Raw genomic sequence first — 20,159 nt, forward strand, 5'->3', positions numbered from 1 at the left:
AGGTTTTATATGGGGTATTTTAGAGCAGGCCTTTATTTATTTAATCTGATTTTAGAATAGATATTTATTGTGATTTTTATTATCGCCTGTTCACCGCCCTGAATCCCGTAAGGGAGATAGGGCGGTATATAAATTTAATTAAAATAAATAAATAAAATAAATAATGAAACATTTGAAAGAAAACCACCAAGCTCAGAGATCACCAAGGACCCTCATTTCAACCATAAGCTACAAATATTTTTCCTTTAAATTGCACTAAACCATATATCCCTTCAAAATATACGGAATTAATATGGACTATGTTAATGGTTGGAAGGTTTTTATTTGTATTTTACTGGAAAATATTTTTAATCCCCTCTTAAGAGAATGGCTAACTAAATTGTGTGAGCGTGCTTTGATGTCTAAATTAATTCTGTATTTAAAAAATAAATCCAATGTAGGATTTAATTCTAATTGGAAACCATTCTTATACATGCAATTGTGCTACATCCAAAATTGGGGTTTTAGAAATCATACCTTAATTTGAGGTATAAGTTGCAGTACTGATTTAATCTGATTCTGAAACAGAAGCCTATAGCTAAGTGAAGACTTCTCCATTTTTTTTTACTTACAGAAAGAGCACATGGTTTATTCATGTCAACTTAGTAAGTCAAAGTGTGAAGTACAGTTTGTATCTTATAAATTGATTTGGATATGATAATAAGACATGTTTTCCTATATAAAACTTACTTTTTTGGAGTTGGATCATAAAACCTGTATTGATCCATTATTTTCTCTTCCAATTTTTCTTTGTGTCTCCTTAAGGCATTTAATTTATCACTGTTACAAACATAACAATGAAGAGAAAATTCACATTGCTGAGGAAAGCAATACAATGCTAAAATTGAACTATCATATTTTTCCAGGCAAAAAAAGTCAATATCCCTGATAGCAAGATGAAAAATCCTTCTTAGGCTGTATCTAACTTAATTTATAATTTAAACATACTTAAATATAGGTATGTTTACATTAAATATTGCCCAAGAAATACACCTATAAATACGATTGCTTCTGTCTGTCTCTGCCTCCCTCTCTCTCCCACCCACCCACCTAGCAACCAATCACAAAGGCGGTATCATTGCTTGTTGAGACCATTATACACCATTATATGACTGGACTCTAGCAGAAATATACATCAAAGCTCATACAGGACAACACTTCATGCATTATTGGTGCTGTCAACAATAGCAACTAGGGATAAACCTCCCATTTTTTTCATTTAACAAGTCCAATGACTTGCAGCCATTTCCATACCCAACCATCAGACTAAAACGCACACAATGAACTGTATGCTTAAGTTTAGCAAAAGCATTCTGCAGTTGCAGAGAAATTTCATGAATTGCTTTTTGGCTGCCCTCAATTATTTCTTTGAAAAAGTTTAAAATGTTTTCCTGCTCCCTCATCCCCTTAATATTAATCTCATAGGCCAAGATCAGTATGCAAAAGGATCCCTTCTCTTACATATATTGCTTTTGTTCCTCGTGGTATTGTTCTTTATTCTCCATGTTCTGCTCCAGCAACATTTGATTCTGATGAGTTAATAGTTGGATTTGACTGAGGAGATGATGATTCTCTTCTTCCAAGTTTCCTTTTAGTCGACCAAGCAGCTATTTAAGAGACATACCATGGATGAGATTTTTTGCACACATTTGTCTACATGTTATGAAGCAACCAAAGCAAAGACTCTTATTTAAGGAAACTCTCTTTTCAGTGAGCAGTTCTTTGAACTTCAATATCAGCCAGTCCTAATACAACCACCAGCACTTAAGATACACAATTAGCCCTGAGCAAAATTAGACATAGTCAATTTAAATGTTGTCAGGGAGAGTTTTAAGGGACATTACAGGTAGTCCTTGACTTACAACTGTTTAACAACAATTTGGAACTGTAACAGCTCGGAAAAGGTTGCAAAATTTGCACCACCATAAATGTCATGCGATGGTGATTTGGGTGCATGGCAACCTGTTCATATTTACAACCAGTTGCCAACACCCTGAAACTATTTACAATCTTCTCTGCCCCACTGACTAATGGGGAAGCCAACAGGGAAGTTTGCAAGCTGCTACCACCTGCTGAAAAGACACCTTCCACTCTCTGGGGCCTGGTTAAAAGAACACCTTGCAGAGGAGAGCGGAACTCCTTTGTCAGGATGCAGAAACAAGATCTGTTCCTGAACCCCACTGAAGGAGTTCCTTTCTGTCCAGGGTGAGGAATTAAAATCCTTTAGTGAAAATCCTTGAAGATTTGAACTGCTGAAGGAGTTCCCTTCCATTCATACAGCAGAGCTGCATCTTATCAGCAAGTAGTTCTTTCAGATAGCCCTCAGAGATGAGAGGAAGCTGAAATCTAAGCAGAGAGTAGGGAGGCAGCATAATAAGGAAAGGAGTGCAGGATGCTTCAGGGGAGGCCTGGATCAGACCATGCACAAATGTCTCTCTGCTTGGGAGCTGAAAATCCTGCTTGGAGTTGAGCAGGGAGCGTTTTCAGCTCCAGAGCAGAGCCTCCCAGGGTCTCCTTCGTGCCCCCTGAGCACCCCACACTCCTTATCTGGAACTCTGTCTGCTTAACAGCCTGTGAGATTACTTAATGACCACAACTACAAGTTCTGGGATTGCGGTCACGAAGCAATGAAGCTTCTTGACCACGTTGCTCAGTGACCAAGATTACAGTCCCAATTGTGGTTGTAAGTCAAGAACTATCTGTATGGAGTTGAATTCTTATTCTCCTCTTTTGCTAGCCTAGAAAAAGTAAAAGCAATTCTAGGAAGGGTTACAAAGATTTTTCTCCCTACTGACACCTAGCTTTAAAGATCTCTTTCTCTCATAATTCAATTTTTTTAAGGATTTAACATGAACTCTAATCCTACCCCATGGGTTTAAGAGCAAATCAGTTCTAACAGATTATGCACACTATGTCTGTTGATTTGTAGAGACATTTCCCAAGGCTGTAATATTTTTGGATTTTCATAATCCTTAGAACTTACCTCACAATGGTTGTCCAGTTTGGTTAAGGTGATATCCATAGTCTGGTGCTGTTCCTTCAGCTCATCATAACGAGCTTGCCAACGGTTCAGCTCTAGTTGAGAATTATTCAAGGATGTTTTCAGCTCCTTAGTGTGTATATGAAGCCCTTCGTACTCAGCCTTAAGTTTGGTGTGTGAGATATTCATCCTCAAATAGAAAAGACAGACACTCCCATTCAAATGCACAACAGTACTGTTAATTCTGGGACTTCTGTAGGATTTAAATTGTGGTAAACTCAAGAACTAAAACAGTGGTTTAATCCATTGTTTTTTAAATTTATTTGACAGATATATTTGTATTCTAACAATTTGAATATCCTTTTCAATTTCTTAATATCCTATTATAGTTCTTAATATTAAAGTAATATGAAAGGGTGACAACATTCTGTGGCAAGAGTTGCTTGTTATGGCTTCACGTTCTTTATTTTAATAGAATAAATTCCCTAATTATATGTTGTCCTATTGAGAAATACTATTGTTGTTATTTGAGGACTTAAAACCAAATACTATACTAAACCTTGATTTAAGAGAGATTATATGGGTGGGGTGTCTGTTACTTCCCAATTTGTTAAAACCAAATTAGTCTTTTGTATCAAATTACAAACTGATGTAAAATTTGCAATAACATAAAGTTGTGCAATGGAATCATTGCCCAAATGCATCAGTATTCCAATGACATAAATTGTCAGAAATAATTAAATTGTAAACCAAACACCAGACTACTTTGGATACAATCAACTTAGTCCACTGTTTGAGGGACAATGTCTTGATGCAAATGTGCACCCTTAATACAGTAAAATATGTTTCACTGTACTAGGGTTCTGTTATGTTTGTATTTCTTCAGTCCCACAATATTTAATATTGCTTAGAACTTGCCTAATTTCTACTGTGGCTAGAGGAAAGATCCAGAGGCCAAAGCAAGGGGTACGGAGCAAGTGTTAATATGTAAAAAATGGATTTATCTAGATTTTTTAAAATATAATTTTTTAAAGTATTTTTTTTTTGTTAAACTTACGATACTGTCTTTCTATAACACGCTTATAGTGACTTTCAGGAATTAAAAATGCAAATGATAAAGCATAACATAATGCAATTAAAATCCATGCAAAATTGTATTATTAAAATCAAGATCAATTCAACTAACAGAAGATTAAAAAGATGGGCGTTGCCATTTTCAAAGGACTTGGAGTGTTTAGGAGAACATTCCACAACCTAAGGATTGTCTGGTAGAAGTCCCTTTCCCACAACTGGGAAAGCAGATTTATACTAAAGTTCAAGACTTTTTAAAACTACACAGTGAATGAATTAATATAAAGTAACATTCTCCTCCATACCCAGATAGATGATAATAACAACAACAACAACAACAACAATAATAATGTTGGAAGGGACTTGGAGGTCATCTAGTCCAGTCCCCTATACCAGTGATGGCAAACCTTCTAGAGACCGAGTGCCCAAACTGCAACCCAAAACCCACTTATGCATCGTCGGGTGCCGGGTGGGTGTGGCCCATTGGGTGGGTGTGGCCCATTGGGTGGGCGTGGCTGCAGTGGTAACGGCAGACTGGGTGGGACTAAAAAGTTCAATCAATTCCAACTTTGCAAGATCTTTTTTTTCCCCGTGAGAAGTTGAAATTGACTGATTGATTGAACCTTTCTTTTTTGTACACGGCGGCGGAGGCCTAAAGTGAAAAGGTTTTATAAAACCCAGCTGAAGGCCTAGGATTGGGGCGATGGCACGCGTGCCCACAGAGAGAGCTCTGAGTGCCGCCTCTGGCACCCGTGCTATAGGTTCGCCACCACTGCCCTATACCATTTCAGACAAATGGCTGTCCAGTCTCTTCTTAAAAACTTCCAGTGTTGTAAGCAAGTGCAGCCACTGTAGCATAAATGTTATGGATGCTCAACTAGTAGGCAGTCTTTTGTATACATTCCTAACAGTGATATGGGTCAACCAAATTATCCCATTAATATTCATCATCAGCCTACATCATTTCTGAAAATAGATACCTTTCTAGTTCTTCTCTAAGCTTCTGGTTCTCTGCAGTGACTGTTGCACTTGTTCTCTTCTCCTGTTGTAAAACATCCTTTTCTGTCTTTAAAATCATCTCCATCTCTTCCAGTTTGACTTTGTGTTCTATTAAACTGCTGTATCTGTATGAAACAAATATATATGTACAATTTTGCCTTAAAACACATTATAAAGCCTCTATAAAATTTTCAAACTAATTCAACTGAACAAAACAGGGGACAATACCCGTGCTTTATTAAGATATTTTGAATGAATATGATGATTGGGTTGCCACAATCAGAAAGCTTAAACAAGATTTCTTTTTAACAATAATTTTTATTCTTTTCTTCTTCCCTACCATTTCACCCAAAGTCAAGCATTTTTAAGCATGTTTCGTTTGTTCCCATTCAAATCAACAGAACACAAACTACAGGTAGTCCTCGGCTTACAAGCACAATTGAGCCCAACATTTCTGCTGCTAAGTGAAACATTTGTTAAGTGAATTTTGCCCCATTTTACGACATTTCTTGCCACAGTTGTTAAGTGAATCAGTGCAGTTGTTAAATTAGTCACACAGTTTCTAAGTGAATCTGGCTTCCCCGTTGACTTTGCTTGTCAGAAGGTTGCAAAAGGCGATCAGATGACCCTGGGTCACCACAAGCATCATTAACTATGAGTCAGTTGCCACGTGTCCAAATTCTGATCATGTGACCATGGGGATGCTACAAAGGTCGTATGAAAAACATAAGTCACTTCTTTCAGTGCCGTTGTAACTTTGAACGGTCACTAAATGAACTGTTGTAAATCGAGGAATACCTGTATTGAATTTTGTTTACATTATGTATATATAATCCAAATATATCTGGGTATATAAATGATATACATTGTATGAAATTTTCAAACAAATCCAATTTAACAAAAGAGGGTACAATAGTGATGCTTTATAAAAATATTCATTCTCCATTTCAAAACAAGCTATTTGGAATGGATATGATGGTTATGTTGTTAACTTTGCCCAAAAGATAAGTTTCTGAACGATATTTATTGTACTTAAGAACTTATGCTTTAGAGCAGGGGTGTCAAACTGCCGGCTGGACGCATCACGAGGAAACCGTGCCCACCCCATTGCTGGCAATGGGGAAAAGGTTCCAATACGTCATGTGACGTCACAAGTTTGACATGTCTGCTTTAGAGACATCATCTGAACAGCACTGGCTGTAATGATAATAAAACTCAGACGTTTAATTTCACCATATGATAAGCTTCTTCCCACCATCTGTTGTTATCAGTTGGAGACAAGCCTCTACTATGAAGTAAAACCCTGTACCTTTCCCCTAGATCTTTGTGTTCCAAGTCAAGATTTTTGTGCAAGGCTTTTAGGTTGCTGTGCTGTTTTATTAGTGTTTCATATTCTGTAGATTGCCGTTCGTGCAGCAACACAAGGTGTTCATGATCCTGAAGAAGGGACTCATATTCTGCTTTGAGCTGCTCTTTCTGCTTCAGCAGGTTGTCATATTCATTCTCCTTGGCCAGCTGCTGATTCTGGAGTAAGGTGTTCTGGGTCATCAAGGATGTACTCTGGGAATTTAGGGTAGAATTCTCCACCTATAGTTTCTCAAAGAAAATGACAAATCTACTATTACAAAGATTGTTCCAGTTCTGAAGTTGTCTATTAAAACATATGCTTATTGCTCGTCTTTCCTCTGCTCTACCTCTTTAAGAATTTTCTTACCACAACTGGCTTACTTCCAACTATTAGAAGTACATTGCATGGAATTTAATCAGAACACCCACAAACTCCATTTAGTGAAAGATAATTTTTAATACAATTTCCCTCCATTTTTAATATATGTTTTTGTTTTTTACTCTTTACTTCTTTTTTGTCCTTAGACAAAGCAAAATAACGTGTCTTAACACATCAAATCCAAACAGTCTCCAATTTTCTCAAAAAAACCCTCAATTTATTCCTTTGCAGGTTGGGAAAGGAAGATACAGCACACTGACACTGAAAGTAATTTGGATTAATGATAGAAAATAGTTATTTTCTCCTTCCTCTAAAACAAACTACCTAGAAATTTTCAGACAGATTTCTTCTGACCTGGAGTTTAGCTGTTTGTGTTTGCATTGCAGTGTTATGCTCTTGAAGGAAAACATTTTGCTTCTGTAGTGTCAGGATCTGACTGTTGAGGGAGCCATTCTGCAGTTCCAAACATGCTTGTTGCTCCTTAAGAAGCTGTATCCCTGTATGCAGGGATGCATTCTGAAAGAAAAAAAAATAACTGGTAAGGTAGGAGAGAATAAAATGCTCACATAGTCTGAGATCAACTGCTATATATAAATGCTGTATCATTCAGAGCAGAAAGAACTGGAACACTGGAAGTTTTTAAGAAGAAACTGGACAGCCATTTGTCCGAAATGGTATAGGGTTTCCTGCCTGAGCATGGGGTTGGGTTAGATGACCTCCAAGGTCCCTTCCAACTTTATCATTATTATTATTATTATAACCTGCAGGGTTTGCTTTCTTTTTCTGTTACTGGAAAGAATATTTGGCTATAAAAGCGAATTGTTCTAAGACAGCAGAGCAATAGAGGAAACATTCTGACCTCTGATACCGGTGAAGGAATAAAAAGTCACAGGAATGCCACATCAGTATCTCTGGAAGTTCAATTCAGCAAAGAAGAAACACGTCAGCCATTGAGACTGTACCTGTTTCACTTGCCTATATTTTTATCTTTTTTTTCCTTTTTGTAAAATTGCTATGGAAGATGACTGGATTTACAAGAACTTTTCAGAGAATGCTGGACTATTTTTATGGTGAGCTAGGAATTGTCTTTTTAATATCTCTACATTCTTTAGAAGATATGAGATGATTTATGGTAGTTCCTGCCCTCAGTCCAGCTTCTCTTTGAAATATACCTTAAGATCTGAAATGGCTGAGGTTTTGCTCTATATCCCACAAGAGTGGCAGGTTGGAGGGGGGGAGGTAGAGTTAACTGTTGTTATATTTATGCCAGAGAGCATCTCTCATTTGGTTGCTTTTCAAATGGCAGCACCTGCAATCTGCACAAGAGGATGGCTATTGGTTATGCCTGTGGTCCACTGGCAACTGCGTTCACAACTGTTGTATGTCCGGCAGTTACAGGTAAATTTAAGAGTGAGGCTGTACAAAACTGTCCATTTCTCTTCTTGAACAAACAGCCACCATAAAAGTGGTCCAGCATTCTCTGCAAAGTAAATCCAGTCATTATGAAAAATGCTACCATCCCATGAAAGGCCTTCTCTGCCCTTTTTATTTAGGCAACTTCATTGATCGCCAACTTGAAAGAAAGGTTAATTGTTTAGAATGGTGAAACACAATTAGGAAAATAATTTTAAGTATTATTCATATGAATAATATATTCATATATTATAATATGCTTCTGAAAGGAAAGGTTATATAAAAATGTTTAGTGCAGAATGTGTTCAGAACCACAGATGCATGGCAGACACCACGCAATCAACTCATAGACCTGTTCAAATATAACCAATAATGAATTAAAAGATGTGAATTGTTTGTAACCTAAAATGGAAATAAGCACACACAGCTGACATCTTACATTTCTTTCTAGATCTATAGCTCTGTCCTTCACTTTGAGAAGCTCCATCATTGTTTCCTTCTGACAATTTTCCAATGGTTGATTCAGCTTCTGCATAAAAGTTCCCTCTTCTTGCTTCTGCTTCCTCATCTGTAAATGTAGGGAAAGGTTGTAACATGTGCAATATTTACTTGAAAAGATGACACAAAATTTAAGATAATCCTCCAACAAAAGCAGCATTAGGTAGGAAAGAAACTTCACAAATACAGGCCAAAACCCTACATGGTCAACTATGTTTTATCAACTTCCACTGAAATCAATTCTGGAGATTTTTTCTCCAAAAGAAGTGCATACATGTTACCCATCTATACAGGGGCTTGTGTATATGTGCGCGCACACATGTGTGTATGTATATGTATATGTGTGTTTGTTTTTGTGTGTTATCTATCTATCTATCTATCTATCCATCCATCCATCCATCCATCCATCCATCCATCCATCCATCCATCCATCCATCCATCCATCCATCCATCCACTGACCAGAGCCACAGCCAAAACTAGGCAAGGCCAGAAAAAAGAACATAATACTAACTGAAATCATGACTACTGATTAAAAGTCTCTGCAAATAAAACAAGGCACCTGCATCAGTGAAATTAATTGAGCTTCTACATACAAACCATATTTTCATGCACGAACTAATAACTCACTCACAAAGGTTAACAAAAATCTGGGCTTGGTAAGTATAAGACTTTTAATAGTTGTTGCTGCCAAGCAAGTGTGCCTAAACTACTGCAGTACCAAGGATAGATTTATTTAAGCAGCTTACACTAGGTAAACTGTGGTAGAAACTGGAAACGTGATCTTTGGTATACTGAACTGCAAACTCTGTTGCTAAATCCCAATAAGATTGAAGTTCTTACTTTGGAGGTAAGAATCCATAAAATGTTAGTCCTGTTCCATTCATATGTTAATCAATTCTCTTTTCTTTTTCCTCTATGTGTAGAAATGAGTAAATATCTGAAACGGAGAACCTGTCTACTATGGATTACCAGAATATTCAGCTAAGGATTCAGTTTTCATTCATGAGCAGAGTTTCCATAAATAGAAAAAATTATCCATTGTAAATATTCACTTTCTACATGTGGAAAGCAATAAGAGAGCAGAGCTTAGCATGTTCATCTCCATTGCTCCTTGAAGCAATGCTAGCAGCGCCTCCTGTTTTTAGGCACTTGTTTTCATAATTAGTACCTCCTAACCATTCCTTCACTTTGAACAGTGCAGCTTCTATTTTCAATAAATGTAAGGTGATCCCCCTTCCAAATTACAGGCAATTATTTAGGAGAAACCCTTTTAGGTAATTGTAAAATAAAACTGAATAGAGATCTAAGCCATACACAAAAAACAGAGACCTTCATCAATATATTAGAAAGCACAGGGTCAAAAGCACTTTTTTAAAATCAGGATGAAGAACTTCTGTATATATCAAGGTTTGCATTATTTCACAGATGACCTGTCATGGGTCACTTGCTACTACTGAGCATTGTTTCTGAGTTTTTGTCTTACCATGTTTAGTTCGTTCTGTAACTGTTGGTTTAAGTTAACAAACTCTTGCAGTTTGGCCTCCAATGCAACAATTTTCTCTTCTTTACAAGCTAGTGTTGTCTTTAGAATACATTCAGTTTGGCTTTCCAAGATTTTATATTTCCTGGAGGATATTAAGCACAGCATGTTAGTAATTGACAATATACAAAAGCACAAAGCCCACATTTTGCAAATATTAGCTCAGTGCCTAAGATTCACTTTATATCAGTATTTTATTTTCTCATCTGTGAAAATCAATGAATACAATCAACGAACAATGTATAGAATTGCAAGCATTAGATTAGGGGTAAAGTTTGTCCCATGCAAAGGGGCTTAGCTCAGAGACAAGCCAGGATGGGAAAACGTACTAACATCTCTGATAGTGATTATGGCATGTCAGATCAGAAATCCCTGGGTACAACTTCCAGTATACCCATAAGGGTTGCAATAGGATTAGAATTTGTAATTGATACAAGGGGAGAGTATTAAGTGTACATGTGTTTGGATAATTTGATCGTAATTGATTTACACATTTATTAAACGTAAATTTATTTTTGTCTTAGACCATGTAATGTGGTATCTGGACCACTATCCACAAACTAACTGCAATCCTTTATCCAAAGAAGCTTTCACATTTCTTCAAGCAGTGATTGGAAGAAAGAATGCTTCTACAGAAACTTATTATCTGACAAAGTTTTCCAATGGTCACACACCTAAATCTATGCAAATTGGTTTCAATAGTAAATAAAAAGATAAATGTTGGAAGAAAAAATATTTTAATTTCCAAGAAGTCACAATTTAACCTTCAATGCACAATGAAGTGCAAGATGGCCCCACATGCTTTTCAACTGGTAGTTTTGTTGCCAACAGTAGTCCATTTGTTTAAATGAGAAAGCCATCTGCTTAACGTATTTAAATTAGATTGGGGACTTTCTTCCAGCTACCTGACAAATATAACTTCCAATGGCGAAGAAGCATATATGCCTAAAACCCTGGAGGAGACTAAAGGAACAGAAGTTAAAATACAGAAAAATACAGGCTCAGAAACAAACTATCTTCTCACTTATCACTGTTGCCGTTATCATCCTGCAGAAGCAGTTCCTTATTTAATCCCATCTTCTCTAGTTCCTGGTCCAATTTATCCATGTCACTAGATAACTTCTGGCTTTTCAACTTCTCAAGGACTAAATCCTGCAAATAGGAACAATGATGACAAAACAAATAACTTCCAAGGCTGCTAGGAAAAAAAATGTGGTGAACATGTACACAATTTTACTATGAAGTAACAAAAATCAAAATGTTTTAATCAAGGTTTTAGATGTAGCTGTATTCTCATGAAATCTTACTTGCACAATGGTTTTAATCAGACATCTTCTATAGACATCTGGTACTTTCCAAATCTATTGGACTTTACGCTCTCACAAACCATTGTAGTTCAACATACCTGAAGAGCAATAGATGTTTTTGCAACATGATCTTCATGTTGATAATCAACATGATGATAATTTGAATTATCATCTCTCAGCTTCTATACAATACTTATGATTTTTTCCTAAAATAAAGCAGCTATTCCATGCCAAGCAATGATTAAATGAGGAAGTCTACTGAAATTTGTCATTTCATTCAAATAAAGGGGAGTGTTATCAGTTAGGGAACATCTGAACATATTAAAATTAACTTGATTGTATAAGATAATAATCTGCCCTATCTGAAATACCCATAATTCATAAAAAGACTGATTATGTCCCACCATATAAAGAATTTGCAAATGGCTTGTATATACTACAACATAATAAACTAAACTGAACTTTAGTGTAAGATAAATCTGTTCCTTTGCTGTGGTGTATTTGAATCAACAATTGGCTTACATGGATTATACAATGACCATGATGACTGCCTACAATTCATCCTATTTTTGAGGAAGTTGTAAAGCTATTAATCACTGCATCCTGGTTTCCTAATTCGTCATCTAGATCATTGGTTCTTAACCTGGGCAATATCGCCCCCCAGGGGGTGATTTCATTTTTCAGGGGGGCAATGGAACGAAAAGGGGCGACGCGGGGGCAAAGGAACGAAAAGGGGGCGATATGGGGGCGATGGAGCGAGAAGTTTTGGTGACACTTTTGAGACTTTTTCGTACAGTGAATCACTGTATATCTGTCGTACAAAAACATCAGATCGCTCGCTATTAGTGGATTGAATTGTGTTTTCAAATGTTCCTCCAGCTAGCTTCAGTACAGAACGCCGTACATATGTGAAGACGCATCGCTTATCTTCATGCGCGTTGCGCAGCAGCCTCTACCCATACAGTGGCGTGCCATTGGCCAGAATATGGGAGATATGGGAAAAAGACTGGAAGTTAATTATTTGCATCGATATGTCCTGATGACAATTTTAAAGAAAACAAAAAAAGTGTTTGCATAAATTGAAGAATTATTTCCTATGTTGTGATTGAGAGGTTATGTTGGGGGAGGGGGGCGATGACAACTTCATTGGCTCAAGGGGGCAATTCGTTCAAAAAGGTTAAGAACCACTGATCTAGATTGTAGGCAGGGAAATTATGCTTACCTCTCTTAGTGCAGCTAGAGTTCTCTGATCAATAGTAACTTGCTTCTGCAGATCTTTATTGTTCTTTTCAAATTCCTTCATCTTATTTGATGAATCTCGGACTCTAGCAAGTTCTCTTTCTAAAATCTTGAATTCCTTTTCAATTGCTGTCAATTTTATAGTATTCTCATCCAGATTTGCATCTTTTAGCTCTACTTGCTGCCACAGTCTCTTTGTCTCTTTTTCCAGCATCTTTTTGTCTTTATCCAATTGAAACATTTCCTGGTCCAATAATTTCTTCTCTTTTTCCAACCATTCCACCTGCTTACTCGAGATCTTCAATTCCTCCAATTGTCTCTGAAGACTTTGATTATCATCTTCAACACCCTGGAGTTCTTTTTCCAACTGTTGAACTTTTTTATTGCTATTTTCTAGAATTTGCTGCAGTCTTTGATTCTCAGCATTCATACTCTGGTAACTGAGCTCCAACCTTTCTGATTTCTTGAGCAGAACCTTCAGCATGGCTATGTTTTTTTGAAGTTCCTCCTTTTCCTTTTCTAGCTCTTTGTTTTCTGCCTCTATCTGGCCTAATTTTGTACTGGTGAATCTCGTAGTCTCTACAATTTGCCTGAGCTCCAAGTTTTCATCATCTAGCTGTTTATTATCCTTTTCTAAATTTTCCAGCTGGATGGAAACATTGTGCAATGTATCTAGAGACTTTTTCAGCTTTCTGTTTTCTACTTCCAGATCCTTGTTTTCTTGTTCAAGTACTTCTACTTTTTCAGTAGTAATTTTCATGATTGCAATTTTTTTGGCAAGCTGTTCATTCTCCCTTTCTAGCCGATGAAGTTCTTTATCTATTTCTTCTACTCTTTCTACTTTTTCTTTAACTTGCTCAAAATCTTTTTGCAACTGCTTTTTCTCATATTCAAGCTTACTGAGCTTGCTGTTGCTCTCACTAACTGCCTCGTGAAGTATTTTGTTTTCTATTTCAATGTTTTTCACTTTGGCTTCTGTACCGACTTGAGATCTCTGTCTTAGAGAGAAAACCACTTGATTCAGGTGCTCAGTTTCTTTTTCTAGGTCTTTTATCTAGAGTCAGAACAAAAAAAAGATGATCCATTATATACCAAATATGCACTCTTGAATATTTCATGTTAGGTAGTAGAAAATCTGGGTTAATAAAATGAAATTGATTGTTTTAAACTACATTACAGTAAAATGTATATGAGAAAAAAAGCTATTGTTCATCAATACTTTTACTCTATTTTTTAAATGATAGCTAACACAACGAGTCATATGACCTTTGTCTTTATCCAACTGCAACATGTCTATAGCATAAATGCTAGAGGAATGGCTGAGGGTCATAAGGGGACGCAGTGAGAGTGTCCTTGAGATAAAAGTGGGCTTTACTGTCTTTATGGCCAGTGGTGTCCTCTATGGAACAGGATGTCAAAATAAGTGACATTGTTAGCTGCCCAGAATCACCTCATGGTGAGATGGGTGGCAAACAAATTTAATACATAAATAAAAGATGGTGGTCCCGGCAATGTAACTGAAACCACGCAATTTGTATGCGTGAGTGTAAAGGTTCGTTCTTCAAGCTTGTGGGTTGGTTCTAAACATTTCATTATCAGGCTAAGTAACATCTTCTGCAGATTTTAGGGGACATCCCCTAAACTCCTCTGAAGATGTTACCTAGCCTGGTAACAAAATGTTCAGAAATCAACTCACAAGCTCGGAGAACAAACCTTAAACCTTATCCTACACCCGAGCTACAGATATTCACCACTATTGCATACTGTATGTGTGTGGAGGGTAAATGTATATTTAGAGGGGCAGGGTTTCTATTATACTGCTATGATCCTCATTTTGCCTCTTCTGCCCCTACCCCTGGCAGATGACATTGCTTATGGCACGCTGGCCAAACTATATGAAAACTGAGCAGTATTGTCCTATTAACAGGGAATGCTGTCTGTTGCATTGGTACAACCAAGGCTGGAAACATAGTCTATGCCTTCTTTATTTATTAATCAACATAATAGGAAAGCCTTAGTTGACTAAAGCAGATGCTCATCTGCTAAGGACCATGGCACATGGAAGACTAAGCTGGGCAAAGTTAAAAGAATAAATGGTCTAAAGGCATGAATTTAAAAAAATGAAATAAAATTAAACACAACCAACATTCTTATTAGAATCCAAAGAATTCTGAAGAACCAACCTTACTATAGTGTTGCACTTCAAAAAGTACCATACTTTCTGCTGTATTTACTGAACTGGCAATGATTTGATCTCTAACACCGTTTTTTATATCAATTAATAATTGAAATCATTTAAAATAGCAGCAGGGCTGGTGCTACAGTTCTCTCAATGTCAGTGTGCAATAGTTCATGCAACTCATTTACACCTTTAGCAATGTCAGCTGATGTGACATCTCTTAATAATCATTCTAAATCATTATACTGAGGTAACTCAACCAGAAAGACGGTTCCTGGAGACGTCAACATTTCAACCAATTTAAATATATTATGAGTATGAAAATAAAAGGATGAACTGCTTTCTGTTTTTAGCCTGCTCAGTCCTTGAATTCAGCAAAAACATGTTTCTCCTTCTGCTATATCCGTAAGCCAACAATTTTCTAACACCCAGTTGGTTATATTTTAGGAATAACATTGGCAAAACCCGCATCTCTACCTGTCTTTCTTGATCAGCTTTTAAAGCCTCCATTGTGTCCTTAAGGTCTTGCTTTTCTTTCAAGAGTTCTTCACTTAAAGCCTCCAAGTCTTGATTACTTTGTTTCTCCTTTTCTATCTGATTTTGCAGCTTCTCAATCTGCATAGCAAAGGTTTTATGTAACTTAGAAGAAACATTTTTCACACAGAAGAACATTTTGAGAAATTAAGTATTTAAACTTTATCAATAAGTTTGCCAAAGCAATATAACACAACAGAAATTAAATATTTTGGCTTCCACCTTCTTTAGATGTGGCAATGAATCAAAGACAATATAGCAGCTACTTAATGACAGGAGATGGCATTTCTAAACTATATTTGCTGCATGTTTGGATGAGCATCTACAACAACATTGTTCTTTGATGCTACTAAAATGACTATTACTACCTCCTTCCCTTCACCCAAAGTACCAAATGTAGGTAGTCCCCTGGTTATGTAATCATGACTATCATGAATTCAATAATACACAAGGAATGTAACACAAGAGAGTTTGCATACGTGTAAAGTAATACTCGATAAGTTCTAATTGCATAACAGAATATCCAGTCTTGACTGAGCATCCAACAAGCCTGCTGAAACTATTATTGGCATATAAAAAATTAATTGGCCATGACAGTGCTGAGCTCTGATTTCTGAACGGATTGGCAATATATCCAAACACTAATAGTTACTGTCACTAAGGATGGATGAGTTAGAAAAGGGAGAAGACTGGAGGATCAAGAACATACTTTGCTTTACGTGACAGGAAAGTTTAGATAAAGGGCTCATCCAATAGGTAGACAAGAACATTTTACTTTAAGAAGCCTATAATTGCAACAGGCTTTACTGTTCCCAAGAGGATATTTGCTGAAGGTCGGAATATCAATCATTTGTAGCAGTAAATTCAACTTGCAGGAATGTCAGGTCGGAGGACAAGAAATGAAATGGGAAGATTTAATTAAATCTGCCTCTTTCCACTCTGAGACTCTCAGGATAAAATGTTACAATTTCATTTAATACGTGAAATTTTTAAAAAATATAACTTGCTCAAATTATTGAAAATCAAAGATTATTTAATCTATTTTAGGACATCTCAAAATCAAGTCTACTAAATATATGTTCAAAATTTCTGAAAGTCAGAGGTTACCATACAGAATTATCCTTACTTATATGTTTGTTTACAAGTTAAAGGTTTTGAGTCAAGTCTACTCTCTGAAAAAGCTTTTAAGCCAAGTTCTATATGTTTGATTATTTTCTCTTTAATAAAACTTTCTGCCATTTTACTAAGAATAGATGTGAAGCTTAACAGGCCTAAAATTTGATGCATTCTCACTCCTTAATTCCTTTTTTAAAAAATAGAACTACATTGTCTCCCTCCCCCATTCCTTGACTACAGATAAGCTGCATATTTCTATTAGAAAATGAATACTTTCATATTTTTAAGATATAGCTAGACAACTAAACTTGGTTATACATTTTATGTTTTCTTTTTCAGGCTTATAATTTTATTTCTGGCCACCTCTATTTACCCAATTCTCCTCCTAAATAAGCTTGGTCAGATGATGTGGCCTATTTTGTCAATCACAAAGACAGATGCAAAATGAAGCTGATCATTAACCAATGACTTTTATTTTTAACAGCTGTTCTTCAGATGGTCTTACCCTTTCTAGCAGCTGCCATTATTACTTATCTTTCTGCATTCTTTTTTTTGGGGGGGGCATCCTCTTAACACCCTTCACCATTTGGTCAATCATAATCCCAGAGCTCTGAAAATACTATTCTGTTTCAAGCCAGAGGACAAACAAGTGAACTGAATCATGCTGAGTTCACAAGATCTGGGTATCACCTTAAGAAGGGTTAAATGAGATAAGCTCAGAGGCATGTGCAACTGTCATTTGCTACTTTTATCTATGTCAGGCATGTCAAACTCGCGACGTCACATGACATCGCGTGACATATCGGAGCTTTTTCGCCATTGCCGGCAATGGGGTGGGCGCGGCCGGCAGTTTGACACCCCTGATCTATGTAATAGATTATAAACAACTGCCAAATATACAGAAAAACCTTCTTTGCATATGTCATGAATCTGCCCTCTCTATCCAAAGTATATGGTATGACTTTCTACCATTCTGCACTAGGCTGAAAAATTTATTCAACATTATGAAAAAAACCCCAATAATGACAATGAACACTAGTAAAACATGCACTCCTCAACACATAGTAGCACTATTTTCTTTACATCAGAGCTACCCAAGACAGTGGGCACTCCAAGGACAGCCCAATTACAGTCATCCAAAGGTTGCCAATCCTAACACTAACAGTAAAGCCACTCTATTCTGTTCTTTAAAAAAAAGAAAAGAAAATTGTCCTACATAAACCATACATAAATTTAGAATTTGCAAATTGGTTACACTCTCAGTGCAAAGCAGATGCAGAACTAATATGAGTGTAGGAAATGTTAAGATCTGTTCCTACCTTCTAAGGATGCTGTCAATCAGTCAACAGGAACTAAGAGGTCCAAATAATCTAAATAGTTTCTCTAATACAGTGTTTCTCAATCTTGGCCACTTGAAGATGTGTGGATGCCACTCCCAGATTTCCCCAGCCAAACTGGGTATTCCCCACTGGCTGGGGAATTCTGAGAGTTGAAGTCAACACATCTTCAGGCCAAGGTTGAGAAAACACTGCTGTAAAAACTATAAGTGACAGAATGAAGGACCTCTGGCCTGTCTAGTCCAGCAATCTTTTCTCACAATTAAGAGCACAATTTATCTCCTAGCAGACTGCTTTCAGAGGTACTTGCACTGCCTTCAAGGGCAACAGTATAGATTGTCCAATCCTTTTTTGGAAGCCAACTAAACTGGTAGCCAACACTATGTCTTGTGGTAGATAACTTGCAAATACACTTGATTGGGTGACTGTAAATATAAATTATGTTATTTACCTTTTGGCCAAGCTGTTGATTCTCATTTTGTAGTTCTACAAATTTGAGGGTATTTTCTTCAGTGACTATAGATGCATCTCTGAGCTCCTGGATGATATTTTGTAGGCTCTGGTTATCCTTCTCAAGTTTCAAGATGCGACTTGATGCACATTCATTCAACTCAAAGACAAAAGATTTCCTTGCTGTTGAAATACAATATCCAGAATGCCCAACTATAAACACATTTGCAAACATGGATCCATTTCCAGATTGATAAAGCTATTTCTTAATCTGGTGATCAGAACTGACTAATTTATTGACTTCCAGTTTGGCATCGCGGTGAGATGGATGCAGGAAGGCAGGGCTCTGCCTTCTGCGCCCGATTTCTTCCTGCTGGGGGCTCTAAAAGGGCCTAAAGTCGCCCTGAAGAGGCAATGAAAAAGGAGGGGTGCCTTGTCGATCATGGAGAGATGGCGGTCTTTCCGTTTGATCTGAGGAAAGCCCTCCAAATCGGCAGGGGAAAGACTGGCTACATTCCTGTGGCCAGCCATTAGCCACTGACAACCAAAGAAGAAAAGCACCAATTAGCAGATCATAAACAGCATGTTTGGAACTGGGTGAGAATAATGATCCTTTCTTTACCATTTTACAACTGAATTTCCTGGAAAAGGCTCCCAAGAAGCTAAAAACCTCCGAACATGAGAAGGAAGGGGATTGTAGCCCCACCCTTCCAGAGGAACGGAAGCAGCGTTTTAATTTCTTTTTTGGGAAACAGAAATACATAATATTGAAGTGGAAATAACATAAAGCTACAGTTTGGATAAATTTGAGAACTGAGAAAATTGTTAAGATTTTCTCTTTGGGAAAAAAATCTTGAGGTGAAATATAAGAAATCAACCCTTTGTCTTAAGAATGGAAAATGGATTTTGAATGACATCTAGTGGTGGATTTGAGTATAGCACTACAACTAGCTTCCTGTCTGCTTGGTGACTCCTAGCTTAGTGGAGAACAGCTGGCAATAAAGGAAACAATATTTTGGCATACTTATCACCCTGACCTTCTTGGATTATAAACACCTATTGAGCTAGGGCATCTAATATCAAGAACTACTTGGAGAGAAAGAAAAAATTGACTTTTGACTACGTCTGGCTGGGAGAGACTTTTGAACTGTTTTCAGGGTAGTTGAACATTTTGAACACTTTGAATATTGTGGATTACAACTTTGCCTGACCGACAATTCTTGGACGCCTGAGATAAAGGATCACTACAAAATATTGCTTTTTAGGAATGGACCCACATTCTGGAACCTATTGGATTATAAAGGCTACACATAAAGACCAGAAAACTAGATGAAACTTTGTTCTACTCTTATTAAGATTGGTATGAAAGATATAGAAACTTTAAGTAATGTAACTGGCTTTGAAATAGTAAAAAAAGTGAAATATTTGGGTGTTGATATTACTGCTTCTAATGCTAAATTGTATACAAATAATTATGATAAATTATGGAAAAAAGTTCAAAAGGATTTGATGGAGTGGAAGAAATTACAACTATCATTATTGGGAAGAATTGCAGTGATAAAAATGAATGTTCTCCCCAAGTTTCTTTTCTTGTTCCAGATGATACCTATTTTAAAAAAGGACTCAAATTTGGAAGAATGGCAAAGAGGTATTAATAGGTTCATATGGCAGGGGAAAAAGCCTAGGGTAAAATTTAAAATCTTGCAAGATGCACGGGAAAGAGGGGGACT

The 20,159-nt window shown here is 36.8% G+C and overlaps 1 protein-coding gene across 1 annotated transcript in view; it reads right to left on the bottom strand.

The window, feature by feature from the left end:
• CCDC88C (coiled-coil domain containing 88C) overlaps positions 1-20,159 on the bottom strand; it is a 93,782-nt gene that overhangs the window by 12,326 nt on the left and 61,297 nt on the right. The window contains exons 13-24 of the mRNA XM_015826681.1: positions 18,431-18,612; positions 15,470-15,607; positions 12,797-13,867; positions 11,292-11,419; positions 10,211-10,352; positions 8,668-8,796; positions 7,170-7,331; positions 6,399-6,676; positions 5,071-5,214; positions 3,023-3,209; positions 1,501-1,646; positions 730-819 (exon numbers count right to left, since the gene is read on the bottom strand). Coding sequence (XP_015682167.1) covers positions 730-819; positions 1,501-1,646; positions 3,023-3,209; positions 5,071-5,214; positions 6,399-6,676; positions 7,170-7,331; positions 8,668-8,796; positions 10,211-10,352; positions 11,292-11,419; positions 12,797-13,867; positions 15,470-15,607; positions 18,431-18,612 — 2,797 coding nt within the window. The remainder of the gene's footprint in view (positions 1-729; positions 820-1,500; positions 1,647-3,022; positions 3,210-5,070; positions 5,215-6,398; positions 6,677-7,169; positions 7,332-8,667; positions 8,797-10,210; positions 10,353-11,291; positions 11,420-12,796; positions 13,868-15,469; positions 15,608-18,430; positions 18,613-20,159) is intronic.

The sequence above is a fragment of the Protobothrops mucrosquamatus genome, unplaced genomic scaffold (genome assembly GCF_001527695.2).
Source record: "Protobothrops mucrosquamatus isolate PMUCROS unplaced genomic scaffold, P.Mucros_1.0 scaffold_211, whole genome shotgun sequence".
NCBI classification, from domain to species: domain Eukaryota; kingdom Metazoa; phylum Chordata; class Lepidosauria; order Squamata; family Viperidae; genus Protobothrops; species Protobothrops mucrosquamatus.